Source organism: Nerophis lumbriciformis, linkage group LG13 (assembly GCF_033978685.3).
Source record: "Nerophis lumbriciformis linkage group LG13, RoL_Nlum_v2.1, whole genome shotgun sequence".
In the NCBI taxonomy this organism is placed as follows: domain Eukaryota; kingdom Metazoa; phylum Chordata; class Actinopteri; order Syngnathiformes; family Syngnathidae; genus Nerophis; species Nerophis lumbriciformis.
In genome coordinates this window covers 31,206,602-31,224,289 of record NC_084560.2, presented here as the reverse complement: position 1 = coordinate 31,224,289, position 17,688 = coordinate 31,206,602, and the positions used below count along the sequence as shown (strand labels likewise).

The 17,688-nt window shown below is 40.2% G+C and overlaps 1 protein-coding gene across 3 annotated transcripts in view; it reads right to left on the bottom strand.

The window, feature by feature from the left end:
- Nucleotides 1-962: 962 nt before the first annotated feature.
- The window catches only part of mfsd9 (major facilitator superfamily domain containing 9), a 123,282-nt gene continuing 106,556 nt past the window's right edge, over nucleotides 963-17,688 (bottom strand). For all 3 annotated transcript variants that reach the window (XM_061971042.2, XM_061971041.2, XM_061971040.2), the window contains 5 exons: nucleotides 15,167-15,254; nucleotides 6,138-6,181; nucleotides 4,419-4,548; nucleotides 2,133-2,342; nucleotides 963-2,071 (listed from right to left, as the gene is read on the bottom strand). In XM_061971042.2, coding sequence (XP_061827026.1) covers nucleotides 1,299-2,071; nucleotides 2,133-2,342; nucleotides 4,419-4,548; nucleotides 6,138-6,181; nucleotides 15,167-15,236 — 1,227 coding nt within the window. In that variant the 5' untranslated portion in view covers nucleotides 15,237-15,254 and the 3' untranslated portion in view covers nucleotides 963-1,298. The remainder of the gene's footprint in view (nucleotides 2,072-2,132; nucleotides 2,343-4,418; nucleotides 4,549-6,137; nucleotides 6,182-15,166; nucleotides 15,255-17,688) is intronic.

The following is a 17,688-nucleotide window of genomic DNA, read 5'->3' as shown; positions in this document are numbered from 1 at the left end:
TTATCAAAAAAGAGATTTTGTTGAGTGACATCAAGGACTTGTCGCCGTCTTTCCTTTTTTAAAACTTCTCGAGGAACTCTCAAGAAACATTTATCCTTTTCGCGATTTGAACGATTCGTACAGCAGAAAACACACAAATAAGGCGGTTTTTCTTTGAGATACGTTAAATGGCGCCGAGTACCCATTGAAAACAGAGCTAGATTGACTACCACGCATATTTAAATGTGACGTCAGTAAAATCCAAGCAAGGTCAAAGGTGACTTTTTTTTCTTCTTCCTAAATGATTTGTCAACTTTCTGGGGATATCAAAAACACTCATTTTTACAGGTTAGACGAGCGAGGTAAACCAGGTCAAAGGTTAAACAGGACTCCCTTTTATAAAAGTTTGACTTTGTTAAAACAAGCGCTTGACTGTGTACAGGTGATGTTTCTAGGGTCAAAGGTCATGGTGCATGTTCTCTGCTGGAGCCCACTAACCGTACTTCAGCATGGTCACATCAATCCATCCACTTTCTACCGCTTGTCCCTCTCGGGATCAGGGGGGACTGGAGCCTATCCCAGCTGCACTCGCTGTTTATAAGGACCTTCTGCAAAACCTAAAATCACTAATCAAACCCTGCTGCTGCTTTTAAACGAATAAAATAAAAACTGATAATGTCCTTCATATGACAGAAGTGCTCTGCTTTTTTTAAGGACCTAATGCAAAAATAAAAACAAAGATCCTTATGACAGGATCACTCGGCTGTTTTTAAGGATCTTCTGCAAAAAATAAAATCACTAATCAGAACCCGCGGCTGTTTTTAACCAAATAAAAAATGAATGTCCTTTTATATGACAGGAGTGCTCTGCTATTTTTAAGGACCTAATGCAAAAATAAAACCAAATCAAAGATCCTTATTATGACAGGATCACGCGGTTGTTTTTAAGGACCTTCTGCAAAAAATAAAATCACTAAGGCTGTTTTTAAACAAATAAAAAATGAAATGTCCTTTTAAATGACAGGAGTGCTCTGCTATTTTTATGGGCCTAATGCAAAAATACAAAGATCCTTATTATGACAGCAATAGTCCGCTGTTTTTTAGGGGCCTTCTGCAAAAAAGGGAAAAAAATACATATGAATGAATCAAAGATTCTTTATAAATAGTATTAATGTGTGATGTATAGAAAATGATATTTATTAAATGTGTTCAACAATTGAGTGATGCTTACAAGACATTTCAAACCTTTTAAAAAAAAGTGTTCATCTCAACAGCAGGCGGAGTTCAGAGCAGTCTTAGTTCACTTAGTGTTTGTCCATTTTAGTGGACTCTGGTCCATTTGGGGATCCTAAGTAGGAGGACGCCTACAGCCGCCAGCGCCAACAGCACTCCCAAGCTGGGGGGACCGCAGGGGCTGAACTCCTGAGTGACGCCCGAGAGAAGAGGAGCCAGCACGCGACCCACGGCCGTCACCGACTGTCCCGCTCCGATCAGGGTCCCGCTGGCCCGCGCCCCTCCCCTCTGCAACTCCAGGTCCGTGATGGCGGTGCGGCCGACGGTGGTGGAGATGGCGAAGAAGGTGGAGGTGAGCAGCACCTGCCACACGCCGGGGGCGGCGGCGTACAGGAAGATGAGCGCGCAGGTGAGCAGCGTGGAGTGGAGCAGCAGGGCGGCCATGTTGCGGGCGTACAGCTGGGTGAGGGGCCCCACCAGGAAGCCCGCCAGCGCCCCCAGCGTGCTGCTGTAGCTGATGAGGTAGCCCGTGGTCTTGGGCTTGAGAGAGAAGCGCTCCTCCATGGCGAGGGAGAAGTTGCTGTAGTAGAGCATGATGACCACCGCCATCAGCAGGCGCACCAAGAAGAGGTCCCACATGTCGGAGGAGGCCACCAGGCGGATGCGGGAGCCCACGGAGGACAGCTGTCGCCAGGCGGGCTGCAGCAAGGACACCCACCGCCCGGCCCCCGCCTCTTTCTCTTGCATGTGGAGGGCGGGGTCAGAGTGCGCGGGGGCGTGGCCATGTGCAGAAGAACCGTTGCTCACAGACTTGTTGCAGTGAAGCAGGATGTCCCTCCATGGAAGCATCCACACCACACCTGGCAACACATTCTGATTAGTCACGGTGTTACGCAACAACGTGGCCGCGCGTCGGCTCACCTGCGTTGAGCAGGAAGATGGCGGCGCAGGCCGTGGCCGAGGTGTAGAAGCCGCCCTCGTGCTCCGTGAGGTAGCCGCCCACCATGGGGCCCAGAATGAAGCCCACGCTGGAGGCGGCGTTGAAATGTCCCATCACTAGAGGGCGCTCTGCCTCAGACGCCAGGTCGGACAGCAGCGCTCTGCAGATGGACAGGGAGTGCTTGAACAGCCCTGAGACGAAAGGTGCACATTTTACTCCTGTGCAATACATGATCTTTGAACAGAGGTCGTGCAGAGCGTTCCTGTTATATAGAGGATCTTTGACTATTTTTTCCCCCACAACATCCTTTAAACCAGCACTATTCTCCTGTCGTATAGAGCAGTGGTCCCCAACTACCGGGCCGCGGCCCGGTACCGGTACGTGGATCGATTGGTACCGGTCCGTGGATCGAAGAAGAAATTAAAAAAATAAAATAAAAAGGGTTGTTTCTTTCTGTTATTAATATTTCTGGTTCCTACATTATATATCAATATAAATCAATACAGTCTGCAGGGATACAGTCCGTAAGCACACATGATTGTATTTCTTTATGACAAAAAAAAGAAAATACCAAATTTGTCCGTGGGACAAATTTTCAAGCGTTAACCGGTCCGCAGCTACAAAAAGGTTGGGGACCACTGGTATAGAGGAACTTTGACTAACATTTTTCATTAGGCCCTTAAAAACAGCAGAGCACTCCTGTCATATAGACGATCTTTGGCAAGAATGTTTGCAAAACCTCTTTAAAACAGAGGGTTCCTGTTATATAGAGGATCTTTGACTAGATTTTTCCCCACAACATCCTTTAAACCAGCAATATGCTCCTGTTTTATAGAGGAACTTTGACTAACATTTTTCATTAGGCCCTTAAATACAGCAGAGCACTCCTGTCATATAGACGATCTTTGGCAAGCATGTTTGCAAAACCTCTTTAAAACAGAAGGTTCCTGTTATATAGAGGACCTTTGACTAGATTTTTTCCCCCACAACATTCTTTACACCAGCAATATGCTCCTGTCGTATAGAGGAACTTTGACTAACGTCTTTGCAGAATGTCTTTAAAAACCAGCACAGGGTTCCTGTCATGTAGAGAATCTTTGACTAGCGTTTTTGCACTACATCCTTTAAACCAGCAATACGCTCCTGTAGGTTAGAGGATCTTTGGTGTGTGTTTTTGCAGTAGGTCGTAAAAGCAGCAGACTATTACTGTCGTTTAGAGGATCTTTGACTGGCGCTTTGGCAGGACGTCTTTAAAACCGGCACAGGGCTCCTGTTATACAGAGGATCTTTGAAAGCATTTTTGCAGAACTTCTTTTAACCAACAGAATGCTCCTGTCGTATAGACAATCTATAGTTTGTGTTTTTACAGTAGGTCTCTAAAAGCCGAAAAGCGTCTGTCATACAGGGGATCTTTGACTAAGCATTTAGGCAGAATGTTTTTAAAACCTGCAGAGGGCTCCAAGAGGATCTATGACAAACGTTTTTGCACAAGATCCTTTATACCAGCAATATGCTCCTGTCTTTTAGAAGATCTTGGACTAGTGTTTTCAGTAGGTCCTTAAAAGCAGAGGAGCACTCTTGTCATACATAGGATCTTTGACTAGCATTTTTGCCAAATGTCTCTTAAACCGACAGAGGGCTACTGGATCTTTGCGTTTTTGCAGTAAATAAATAAATGATAAATGGGTTGTACTTTTATAGCGCTTTTCTACCTTCAAGGTACTCAAAGCGCTTTGACACTACTTCCACATTTACCCATTCACACACACATTCACACACTGATGGAGGGAGCTGCCATGCAAGGCGCTAACCAGCACCCATCAGGAGCAAGGGTGAAGTGTCTTGCTCAGGACACAACGGTCCTTAAAAATTAGCAAAGCGCTCCTGTCATATAGAGGATCTTTACTGAGCATTTTAGCAGACAGTTCTTAAAACCATCACGGCACTTCTGTCAAATGGAGGATCTTTGTTTAGTGTTTCTTCGGGAGGTCCATTAAACAGCAGTGCACTCCTGTCATATACAGGATCTTTGGTGTGTGTTCTGCAGTAGGTCCTTAAAACCAGCAGAGGGCTCCTGTTAAATAGAGGATCTCTGGCTCTACCTACTTAGTAATAATAAGAACGAAGAAGCTATGAGTTGGTGGACTTAAAGAGATTGTAATATTTTGAAGCGTGTCAAACTAAATGGAGTAGATGTGATTACTGAACACCAACTAAAGATCAAAAAGAAGACGATATCGAGGACATGATGCTGGCGTCTTACTCACCGACAGGAATCCGTGAGAGCACGAACAAAGCGATGCTGGTGGACATTCCCAGCAGGCCGTAGCCCAGAGCGCTGATCAGCAGGCAGGTCAACAGAGACTGACGGCGACCCACAACGTCGCTCCAGCCGCCCTGAGAATCCCAACAAAGTAAACCAATTAATCAATGATCAATACCCGACCCATTTCATTAGGTACACCTGCACAACCTTGCGAGATTGAGTGAGATTTTTTTGTTTTTCCGTTTATATTTAGTTACCGGCACGTTGTTTTAGGACAGTGAGGGTCAAAATAAAACGAAAGACAAGAAGATTGGGGAAAAAAGAGAAAGCGATAACCAAGAAGAAATGTTAACTAAAACTAAACAAACAAATAAAGTACATCAAAATAAAGTATAATTAAATACATAACAAATATATAACTCCATATTTATACTGTTGACTGTCAATCAGAAGGTGCAGTAATGTAATGTTACTTACTGTGCCTTGTATATACATTTTTATTTTTATTTTTATTTTAGCTAAGTACCGTGTGACTTGTTGAAGGGTGGACTAGCAAAGTAAGATTTTCATTGTATGGCAAACTGTCTGTTTAACTGTGCATATGACAATAAACAATCCTGAATCTTGAATCTTGAACTTGTTCCACTGTTACATAAAAAAATCAAAAGGATGCCTCTTTTATATATATTTTAAATGTTATAAACAAATCTTATATATACAGTATTTATATACAACGCTTTGTGCTATTATTAATAATTTTCTTCTTATAATGGGGACATTTGCCCTTTGGACACCCATAATAAACAATGTATAACTATCATGTTATTGGAAAAGGAGAAGACTGTGCTGACATTTTATGGTCATTTGCTGCCATCTTGTGGCCGTACGGCGACACTGCATTTAGGCGTATTGTGGATTGATTGATGGATTGTGCTCAAATTTGCTATTTTTGTGTTCAAAAAAAGGCAACGTGTACTGCACGTCGAAGTGTGGCCGTCAGCTGTATACTGATGTGTGCATAAATTAGAAACATTTCACATTTTTCTTTCTGTTTATGACACGTGGAAAACGGTCTTTGACGTGAGACCCTGCACTTCCTACTACAGCAACAGTCGTGCATGCTTTATTAGATTTTCACTACGCTCCTCACACACGCACACGCACACGCACACGCACACACACACACACACACACACACACACACACACACACACACACACACACACACACACACACACACACACACACACACACACACACACACACACACACACAACTGAAGAAAAAAGTTAATTAGGAGCAACTCTTGTACATTTATCCAGATTCCACTGGGGCCAACAGTTCCCTCCTTATCTGAGCCTAATTGGTGGCATGAGCCTACAGAAGACAACTGCGCCATCGTGCATGTCAGGAGCTGAGAATCTCCCATCAGACGCACACTACTACTTCTTTTTGGCAGCTTCACAAGTCAAATGAAGTCAATAAAATAAAATATCCATTCCGTGCATCGGGAGCTGACTAGCATGCGGCGCCTAACTTGGAGCACGCTTGTATCATGTGACCCCCGGTCATCCTTCAACCTCTGTTTATTGTTGTCGTGAAATACCGCAGACGGCAGCGTGTGCGACCATTGTGGACGCACACGTCTGGTTAAGCACACGCACGCACACATACAAACAAATCCGCACAAAAACACCTACTAAAAAAAGTTCCAACTTACCACGATTGTGCTTGAGAAGAGCTGCAGGACGCCATATGTGGACCCTGGGGAGTTCAGAAGAAGTCAGAGTTAAGATGAATCAGAGAATAAAAAAAGAGGTCACAATAAAAGTGAAATGCAACAATCAAAATACACATCAAGATACTCCAACTACTGCATTGAGTTACATTTGATTTAAAAAAGTGAGTAGCATTTTACTGCCAGTGTATTTTCTCAAGGGACAACACTATAAAAAGTAAACTTGGATCCACTTTAGAGTAGTCTGTGTACATCTTGTATACTGCAGCACATGGGTCTCCAACCTGTTTTCATATATTATTACAAGTCAAACAAAGGAAATAAATAAACTTGGTTTGCTGGAGCATTACAAAAAAATGTTGTATTAAAACATCTTGTATGTCAGCATACATTTATTGCTAGTTCAGTTTTTGTTAATTACAGTTTACTTGACACATAAAATGTGACAAATTTGGGGGGGGGCACTATGCTCATTAGCCACCAGATGGCAGTAGAATATCTTAAAATGTGTTTCGTGGCATTTCCAACTTTGCTATGTAGAGCGGCGCTTTCCATCATTTTCAGCAGACTGCATTAGAAAATGATTAATAATGATAAATGGGTTATACTTGTATAGCGCATTTCTACCTTCAAGGTACTCAAAGCGCTTTGACAGTATTTCCACATTCACCCATTCACACACACATTCACACACTGATGGCGGGAGCTGCCATGCAAGGCGCTAACCAGCAGCCATCAGGAGCAAGGGTGAAGTGTCTTGCCCAAGGACACAACGGACGTGACTAGGATGGTAGAAGGTGGGGATTGAACCCCAGTAACCAGCAACCCTCCGATTGCCCCTCCTCTTCTTCTCACGACAGATCCAGCCAGGAATGAGGCCGTATAAATCCCTTCACCACTCGTGTATATCAGCGCGACTTTGACAAAAATAAAGGATTTTGTGTTTTATTTACATGACTGGCAACATTTAAGTTAGGAAGCAGATCCCCACTCAAAACAGTGATGTCCTGTGCAAGTATTGCAATAAAATTACCGCATTTTTCGGACTATAAGTCGCTCCGGAGTATAAGTCGCACCGGCCGAAAATGCATAATAAAGAAGGAAAAAAAACATATATAAGTCGCACTGGAGTATAAGTCGCATTTTTGGGGGAAATGTATTTGATAAAATCTAACACCAAGAATAGACATTTGAAAGGCAATTTAAAATAAATCAAGAATAGTGAACAACAGGCTGAATAAGTGTACGTTATATGAGGCATAAAAAACCAACTGAGAACGTGCCTGGTATGTTAACGTAACATATTATGGTAAGAGTCATTCAAATAACTATAACATATAGAACATGCTATACATTTACCAAACAATCTGTCACTCTTAATCGCTAAATCCCATGAAATCTTATACGTCTAGACTCTTACGTGAATGAGCTAAATAATATTATTTGGTATTTTACAGTAATGTGTTAATAATTTCACACATAAGTCGCTCCTGAGTATAAGTCGCACCCCCGGCCAAACTATGAAAAAAACTGCGACTTATAGTCCGGAAAATACGGTATTTGCAAATGCACATTTCAATCTGTGTGACTGTAATCCCATTCACCAGCACGGGACAAGCGCTCTCATTCGGGAAGAGGTGAGAGTAAAGCTGTTGTTCCTCCACATTGAGATGAGACTAGGGTTGTACGGTATACCGGTACTAATAAAGTATCAATCAATTGAAATCGGTACTATACCACCTTTGAAAAATACTGGTACTTTTCTTCTTTCATGTGTCAAAACGCACACACAAAGTGCATACAGTACAAGCATTAACATCTTGGTGAGTAAAAATAGCAAAAAACAACAACAATGACAGATAGAATGTAGTTGTTACACCTGTCCTGCTGCTCTCTCTTTACTCGCCCACTCACTCACTGACGTCAATCAGCCAACACCTTGACATTCTCACAAACACACATGCGCTACTCTCATAAGTTAACCAGCTCCTCTGCTGTGCACATGGAGATACATATCATGTAGATACGTAACATGTAGATACATAACTTGTAGATACAGTACATAACGTGTAGATACGTAACATGTAGATACGTAACATGCAGATACATAACTTGTAGGTACATAACTTGTAGGTACATAACTTGTAGATACGTAACATGTAGATACGTAACATGATACGTAACATGTAGATACATAACTTGTAGATACGTCACTTGTAGATACGTCACTTGTAGATACGTAACATGTAGATATGTAACATGTAGGTACGTAACATGTAGATACATAACTTGTAGATACATAACTTGTAGATACGTAACATGTAGATACGTAACATGTAGATACGTAACATGTAGATACGTAACATGTAGATACATAACTTGTAGATACGTAACATGTAGATACGTAACATGTAGATATGTAACATGTAGGTACGTAACATGTAGGTACGTAACATGTAGATACATAACTTGTAGATACATAACTTGTAGATACGTAACATGTAGATACGTAACTTGTAGATACGTAACTTGTAGATACGTAACATGTAGATACGTAACATGTAGATACGTAACTTGTAGATACGTAACATGTAGATACGTAACATGTAGATACGTAACATGTAGATACGTAACGTGTAGATACATAACGTGTAGATACGTAACATGTAGATACGTAACATGTAGATACGTAACATGTAGATACGTAACATGTAGATACGTAACATGTAGATACGTAACATGTAGATACGTAACATGTAGATACGTAACTTGTAGATACATAACTTGTAGATACATAACTTGTAGATACATAACTTGCTGATACATAACTTGTTGATACGTAACTTGTTGATACGTAACATGTAGATACGTAACATGTAGATACGTAACATGTAGATACGTAACATGTAGATACATATCATGTCGATACATAACTTGTCGATACATAACTTGTAGATACGTAACATGTAGATACGTAACTTGTAGATACGTAACTTGTAGATACGTAACATGTAGATACGTAACATGTAGATACGTAACTTGTAGATACGTAACATGTAGATACGTAACATGTAGATACGTAACATGTAGATACATAACATGTAGATACATAACGTGTAGATACGTAACGTGTAGATACATAACTTGCAGATACGTAACTTGCAGATACGTAACTTGTAGATACGTAACTTGTAGATACGTAACATGTAGATACGTAACATGTAGATACATAACTTGTATACATATCATGTAGATACATGTCATGTAGATACGTAACTTGTAGATACGTAACATGTAGATACATAACTTGTAGATACGTAACATGTAGATACGTAACATGTAGATACGTAACATGTAGATACGTAACATGTAGATACGTAACATGTAGATACGTAACTTGTAGATACGTAACTTGTAGATGCATAACTTGTAGATACGTAACTTGTAGATACGTAACATGTAGATACGTAACATGTAGATACATATCTTGTAGATACACAATATGTAGATACATAACTTGTAGATCCATAACTTGTAGATCCATAACTTGTAGATCCGTAACTTGTAGATACGTAATGTGTAGATACGTAATGTGTAGATACATAACGTGTAGATACGTAACACGTAGATATGTAACGTGTAGATACATAACGTGTAGATACGTAACGTGTAGATATGTAACATGTAGATATGTAACCTGTAGATAAGTAACGTGTAGATACATAATGTGTAGACACGTAATGTGTAGATACGTATTGGGTAGATGCGTAACATGTAGATACGTAACATGTAGATATGTAACATGTAGATGCGTAACATGTAGATGCGTAACATGTAGATGCGTAACATGTAGATATGTAACATGTAGATAGGTAACATGTAGATGCGTAACATGTAGAAGCGTAACATGTAGAAGCGTAACATGTAGATACATAACATGCAGATAGGTAACATGTAGATGCGTAACATGTAGATGCGTAACATGTAAATATGTAACATGTAGATAGGTAACATGTAGATAGGTAACATGTAGATAGGTAACATGTAGATAGGTAACATGTAGATGCGTAACATGTAGATGCGTAACATGTAGATGCGTAACATGTAGATGCGTAACATGTAGATACGTAACATGTAGATATGTAACATGTAGATATGTAACATGTAGATAGGTAACATGTAGATACGTAACATGTAGATACGTAACATGTAGATATGTAACATGTAGATATGTAACATGTAGATAGGTAACATGTAGATACGTAACATGTAGATACGTTAACATGTAGATAGGTAACATGTAGATACGTAGACACGCACACAGCTGCTTGGCTTGATGCCAAATATTAGCGCCGTTAAAACTGCCCAATTAGCAGTCAACTAATGCAAGGGAAAAGACAAAATTTTGTAACAAATTCCTATAATTTGTGTTTTGTCTTTAATAAATGTGTTTCACCTGCTCCATGGCTTATCTGTGTACATTTATCCATAGTTTTGTTTTTAGTACTTAATAATTGTGTTTTTCTTAAAGCACAGAGCATTAGTGGCAACCATAAATCATGAATAATTTAATATAATGTCAGTAAAACTTTCTGTTCTAGTCTAACCTAATCCTTGATTATGACAGACTATGTTTAGTATGGCAAATTGCCCTTTGAGTGCAACAAGAAAAGCCCAATGTGTTTAACGCCTTTAATTTTTATTCTAACCTTCGAAAATTGTTCTTTGACTGTGAGTGTTTAATGCGGTGTAAGATTTTCTGTTAAAATAAAGCCATTATTGACATTTTTCAAGGTTCCCTTTATTTGGAAATGTATCAATATACATTTTGGTAACGGTACTAAATTATTGGTATCGGGACAACCCTCGTGGAGACAATGAGGCTATGAGGTGGTTCGCCACAGGGGCACGTCCGACCGGTAGGGGGCCAAGGGGTGTTAGAATAATCATGTGTAAGTTATCACACAACTCTTATGCTTAAAGTCCATTGCTATAGTTATTAGCTATTGTGCTCAAGCTGTACTTTTTCTGTCTGTGCAAGGACAGCTACAGCATATGAGGGTTGCCTCGTCGCAGATATTTTGTTTGTCTTAGCCCATTAACAGCCAAGGACTTCAAGGACCTCAACGAAGATAAGACGACAGCACGCAGACGAAGCAGAGACAAGGCAATCACAAGGCCCCCAGCACATTCCGTCACGTGTTGTGCGTACTGGAAGCTGCTTTGCATGAAATGTGTGGCCACTCCTTTTAGAGGCGGCCTCAGTGGTGTAACCAGGCACCTCCCAAATAAATAGAGGAGCACGTGGGACTGTTAGCTCAGAGCGTGGTGGGAGATTGTAACTGAGCGTGCAATCCCAAACGTCTCTCCTCATTGAGCCAAATTGAACTCTGTCTCTGCATGATTCCTTGCTTCTTGTCTGTTTAATAGAAGTCATCAGTGTTTGAACCTGACAAGGGGAAGACTGTGGGTCTCAGATGTAGTCACCCTATCGCTAAGGGAGCCGCCCCCCAGACGGAGGAAACGTGATAATTTTGGCCCCTTTATGTAGATAACTTATTTGAGTTAGGGCTGGACAATTTGGATTGCTATTGTAATCACAATCAATAACACAATTATTCAATAATTTGAAAACATGAGTATTTATCGTGCTACCAAAAGTAAATTTTAAATATAGTTTAAAAAACAGATGTAAATTAGTAACGCGTGCAGCTGGGATAGGCTTCAGCACACCCCGCGACCTCGAGAGGGACAAGTGGTAGAAAATGGATAAACAACAACAAGCAACATAATGGTAATAACAATGCACTTCAAGAATAGCAATGAAAAAAAATAATTCTGTTTTTTTGTTTTTAAATCTGTTTTTTAGAGTGTGTTTTTTGGGTCAAATATAATTTTATGTTTGTTAAAAGATACAAAAAAATTCCACATTTACTGGTGCAATACAACAATTTTGAGCAGTATTTTCGGTCAAAGCATAATAATATTTCAAATGTGTCAAAGCGTGCTTGAAGTACATTATACTTTATGTAAGGCATTTTTTTGAAACATTTATTTTGTTAGCGCAGTCAGACCGGATGTGGCGCACCGCGCTATTATTGTGAAGGGAGGGGTGGGGAAGTGTGCTGTTCTCAGCTTGACATGTGGAGGCAACAAGAGGATGTTGTTAAAATAAAAGAAAAAAGAAAAAAGAGAGAGAGCACCTCTCATGTTGTGACTGCTGTCGCGGTTGTACATTGATCATGTATCTATGATGTCGTTCACAACAACACACGCAGATGAGATGTGTTGCGGGTATATGGATTGTTCTTAGCTTCGTAGTTTACTTGCTGTCTCAAGTTGCCGCCACGACATTGTTTAGTGTTTTGGGGATGAGTGAGCGCTACCGGACACATTATTTTCCCAAACAAATGTTCCTTCTCACAATGACAGCCTTCCACTTACATTTATGGCAATTTCCCTAATATTCTGCCTTAAACAGCGGATTCTGTCTTATTGGCCAGTTCTGTGACTCTATCCGCAGTTAAGTCAACACGAAATCATGTGCCTTATTTTTTTATTGAGTTTAGTGATTATTGATTAGGCATACCAGCGACATGTCAAATAAAAGTAGTAACTAGGGATGTCCAATAATATCGGACTGCCGATATTCTCGGCCGATAAATGCTTTAAAATGTAATAACGGAAATTATCGGTATCGGTTTCAAAAAGTAAAATGTATGACTTTTTAAAACGCTGCTGTATGGAGTGGTACACGGACGTAGGGAGAATTACAGAGCAGTTGCGTCTCCCAATTATACTTGCCAACCCTCCCGATTTTCCCGGGAGACTCCCGGATATCAGTGCCCCTCCCGAAAATATCCCGGGGCAACCATTCTCCCGATTTCCACCCAGACATCAATATTGGGGGCGTGCCTTAAAGGCACTGCCTTTACGTGCCGGCCCAATCACATAATATCTACGGCTTTTCACACACACAAGTGAATGCAAGCATACTTGGTCAACAGCCATACAGGTCACACTGAGGGTGGCCGTATAAACAACTTTAACAATGTTACAAATATGCGCCACACTGTGAACCCACACCAAACAAGAATGACAAACACATTTCGGGAGAACATCCGCACCGTAACACAACATAAACACAACAGAACAAATACCCAGAACCCCTTGCAGCACTAACTCTTCCGGGACACTACAATATACACCCCCCGCCTCAAACCCCCCCCCCCAACCTCCTCATGCTCTCTCAGGGAGAGCATGTCCCATATTCCAAACTGCTGTTTTGAGGCATGTTAAAAAAAATAATGCACTTTGTGACTTCAATAATAAATATGGCAGTGCCATGGTTGGCATTTTTTTCCATAACTTGAGTTGATTTATTTTGGAAAACCTTGTTACATTGTTTAATGCATCCAGCGGGGCATCACAACAAAATTAGGCATAATAATGTGTTAATTCCACGACTGTATATATCGGTATCGGTTGATATCGGAATCGGTAATTAAGAGTTGGACAATATCGGAATATTGGATATCGGCAAAAAAGCTATTATCGGACATCTCTAGTAGTAACCATGGTGAGAGCCCAAACTTCTCGTAGACGTGCTCTTTTTCCACTCATTCTCTCCTCATCTGTTTCACCCTCACGAGCTCTGGAATTTGCATGCATGTTGCATGGCCCATTAATCGTTTTTCCCCCGATTATTATATTTTCATGATCGTGAGAAGCCATAATCGAAATCGAAATACAATTAATTGTCCAGACATAGCACAAAATACTTTTGACAACTACTGCTAAAACATGAATTGTATTTACATAAAGTGATGGAAAGTCCATTATACTGTAATTGTTCGTAGCTTTAACGCCTACACGAGTGCGAGTGGGTGCAAGGCGGCGACTAGTGGCGAGTATGAGGAAATGAAAAGGTGAAGTTACAGACAGACAAGTCTTTTTACAACTGCACGGGCACACAACTCTTATAGGCAGAAGTGTAAAAGTGGGTTCCTGCTTCACACCAATCTGATTACAGACATACAAACAACTCTTTGACACAGACTGCTATACAAATACACACATCTGAATACAGACAAATATGATTACGCACACACAACTCTTTCACGGCAGAACCATAGCAAAAAGTCACGTTTTTTTTTGTTTCGACAGACAAATCATAATACGGACTGACAACTTAAAACAGTGTTTCTTAACCATAGGGCCCATTGTTGGGCCGCGAGCGCCCCGTAGAGGGCTGCCCAAAAATATCTGTTTCCCAGCTGTGTGGGCCACAGCGGTACTCAATTGTATTACACTTTTCCACCACTTGAGGCAGTAATGACAATATCAAACAAACTGAGGAAGTCTGGAGCTAAAGTCATAGAGAAGTTTCTTAAGCACAAAAAATATGACTAAAGCGGTGAAGCTGTATTTTCATTTGCACTTAATTGACCGTTTAGTTAAGAAACATATTTATTATTAATTAATTGATTAATTTTAACAAAACATTAAGTAATTGTATGTACATTTATTTTGTGTCAGTTATTTATGATTCGCTTCTTATGCAGTATATTTGGTTAGTACTTATTCTCCTAATCAGCCTGACCTAAACCTAAGGTTTATGTGCTAAATAAATAATAATCTTTGAATTGTACACTTCCACAAATACTGACCTTCACCAGCTACTGGTTGGAGACCCTTGCTGTAGCAGAGTAGATTGGCTATGCAGTAAATATCTGCCAACACAAGTGAGCAGCAAGATAATTGTGTCCAGCATGGTGGTAGTCTGGGGCCGCACGAGTCCTGTCGGCAACGAGGGAGCTGCGGTTCATTTAGGGCAAACATGTATTTCAACATGTGATGTGTCGGCACATGTCTTGCTATTTAGACCACAATGGCTGTGAGTTGACAGTAACTGTATACTGCTATACAAGCTGTGCACGGACTACTCTCAAGTGTGCCCACGTTTAATTTGATGGTACATCGCTTGCTTTATGTGAACATGAATGTCTTACCTACAATACCAGCAACAGTAGGACTAGCGCCCAGAGCTTTGACGTGATGACTCAGCAGCGGGATGATCATGCTCACGCCAAACAAGTCCTGAAAGAACAAACCGTCATCATCATCATCATCATCATGCAATTATCGATGCAACAATGTGATTTGTGATTTTAATATATTTTTCTACTGGACTTTTTTAATATTTGATAGGTCATAAAAATACCAATAGTTATCGATATCGACCAATACAAAACACTTATATTATGACACAGTTTTCAGCCATGTCGAACCAGCCTTACAATGCAATCTTTTTAATCATTTTGCTCCTGTAAAGCAGTGTTTCTTAACCATAGGGCCATTGTTGGGCCGCTAAAAAAATATCAGTTTCTCAGCTGTATAGGCCGCAGCGGTACTCTTAAGCATTTCTTAAGCGTGAAAAAAGCTGCATTTTAATTAGCACTTTTGCAGTTTAGTTAAGCAACAAATTTATTATTAATGTAGTTGATTTTATTTTAGCACAATACACAGTAATTGGGTGAATGCTCCAAAGCATTCACACATATGGTTTTCTACACCAAAATTCATCTATTTGTTAAACTACTTCTTCTCCTCCAGATTTTGGTGCGCTCTACCGTCCACATATTTCACCCGATTCAAACCGTTACAACTTCAAAGTGTTCAGCCTATTCGGGAATTGCGGGCTTTCCCGTGACAAATTCCAAAAATTCCCAGAATTCCAGGTTTTTAATTGGCCATTTTTCAAACTTAAAGTTAAAGTTAAAGTACCAATGATTGTCACACACACACTAGGTGTGGCGAAATTATTCTCTGCATTTGACCCATCACCCTTGATCACCCCCTGGGAGGTGAGGGGAGCAGTGGGCAGCAGCGGTGGCTGCGCCCGGGAATCATTTTGGTGATTTAACCCCCAATTCCAACCCTTGATGCTGAGTGCCAAGCAGGGAGGTAATGGGTCCCATTTTTATAGTCTTTGGTATGACTCGGCCGGGATTTGAACTCCCAACCTACCGATCTCAGGACGGACACTCTAACCACTAGGCCACCATTTCCACATTTTTCAACCGATTCATATCATTCCACCTTCAACACATTCCACTATCCTGGAAATTTTAACAACCCTTTTTCCAGTTTAAAAAAAATTTTCCAAGATTTTCCAGAATTCCTGGTTTTCCAAAGCTCTATTTCCACCCTTTTTTCTGGCGACTACTCCTTCCACATTTTTCAACGCATTTCAACCGTTCCACCGTCAAATCATTCCTCTTAATCAAGACAAAAAACTAAGTTGTTTTTGAACTGGAAAAAATCCCGGTTTTCCCAAAATTCCAGGAATTCCGTCATACCATTTCTCAATTCAACATGTTACTACTTCTTTAGTGCTATAAAAAATTTTTTTTTTCAAATTCACAACAAAGTTATATGGTTTTTTTTACTGGTGCACAAAATGAACCGTGCATGAACATCACCTTGTTCAAATAACAAAACCAACACAGTGCACGAACTCACAACAAATGACACACCTGCAAATCAGATGGAAAATTAGATGGAACATTGTTTGGGGGTATCCATAGTACGCCGATAGGGAGAAGTTTTTATTTACAAGATGAGTCGGGTGTGTCTTGACCTCCGCGGCGGAGGCTCCACTGAACCCCTAGGGTTCGATCGAACCCAGGTTAAGAACCACTGCACTAAAACATTAAAAAAAAAATTAAAACAACAAGAATTTACGGTAAAAAAAACAACTGGCAGCTCTGTTGCTTGAATTTTACCACTAAAAAAAGTGGTATTGGTATGGTATTCCATTTATTAAAATTTTTTATATGCTGTAAAAAACCCACTGCTTTTACTGTAAAATTCTAGTGACTGAGTTACTAGTTTTTAAAGTAAAATGTAAGTATTTTTTTGCAGCTTATGTACACAAATATATTGTTAATGTATTATATATATATATATATATATATATATATATATATATATATATACACACACACATGTATATTCATATATTAATCATTGTTAAAATTGGCCCTCTGAGGGCAACCATAACTGTGATGTGGCACTCAATGAAAACGAGTTTACTCATTCTGTTTGGCCACATTACTGAGGCTTGGCCACATTACTGAGATCCCAGCAACTGGTGATAACTCTTGATAGAATCCTCACGGTAACCCATTAAGTACTTCTATTTTTGTCGGCCGGCATATTCACTTTTGATCACACTAGCTAATCTGTGCAGGCCGACATTTTAAAGTTCAGCCAAAGAACCACTGAACATGTCTGAGAGCCATCTTGCTACACATTTTAGTGACATTGATGAATTCAGTGTGTGTTGCCATGACAACCTGTAATCCAACATCACCTGACCGGTGGATTATCAGATGTAGGCACACATGGAAATAAGCAAAAACGTCATTTTAGGAACTTTTAATATTGTTTTTGATGGTTAAAATAAACTATTGTTTCCGCAAGTGTAGGTGAACAGTGCACATGATAAGTCATGTTTCAGACTGTGGTC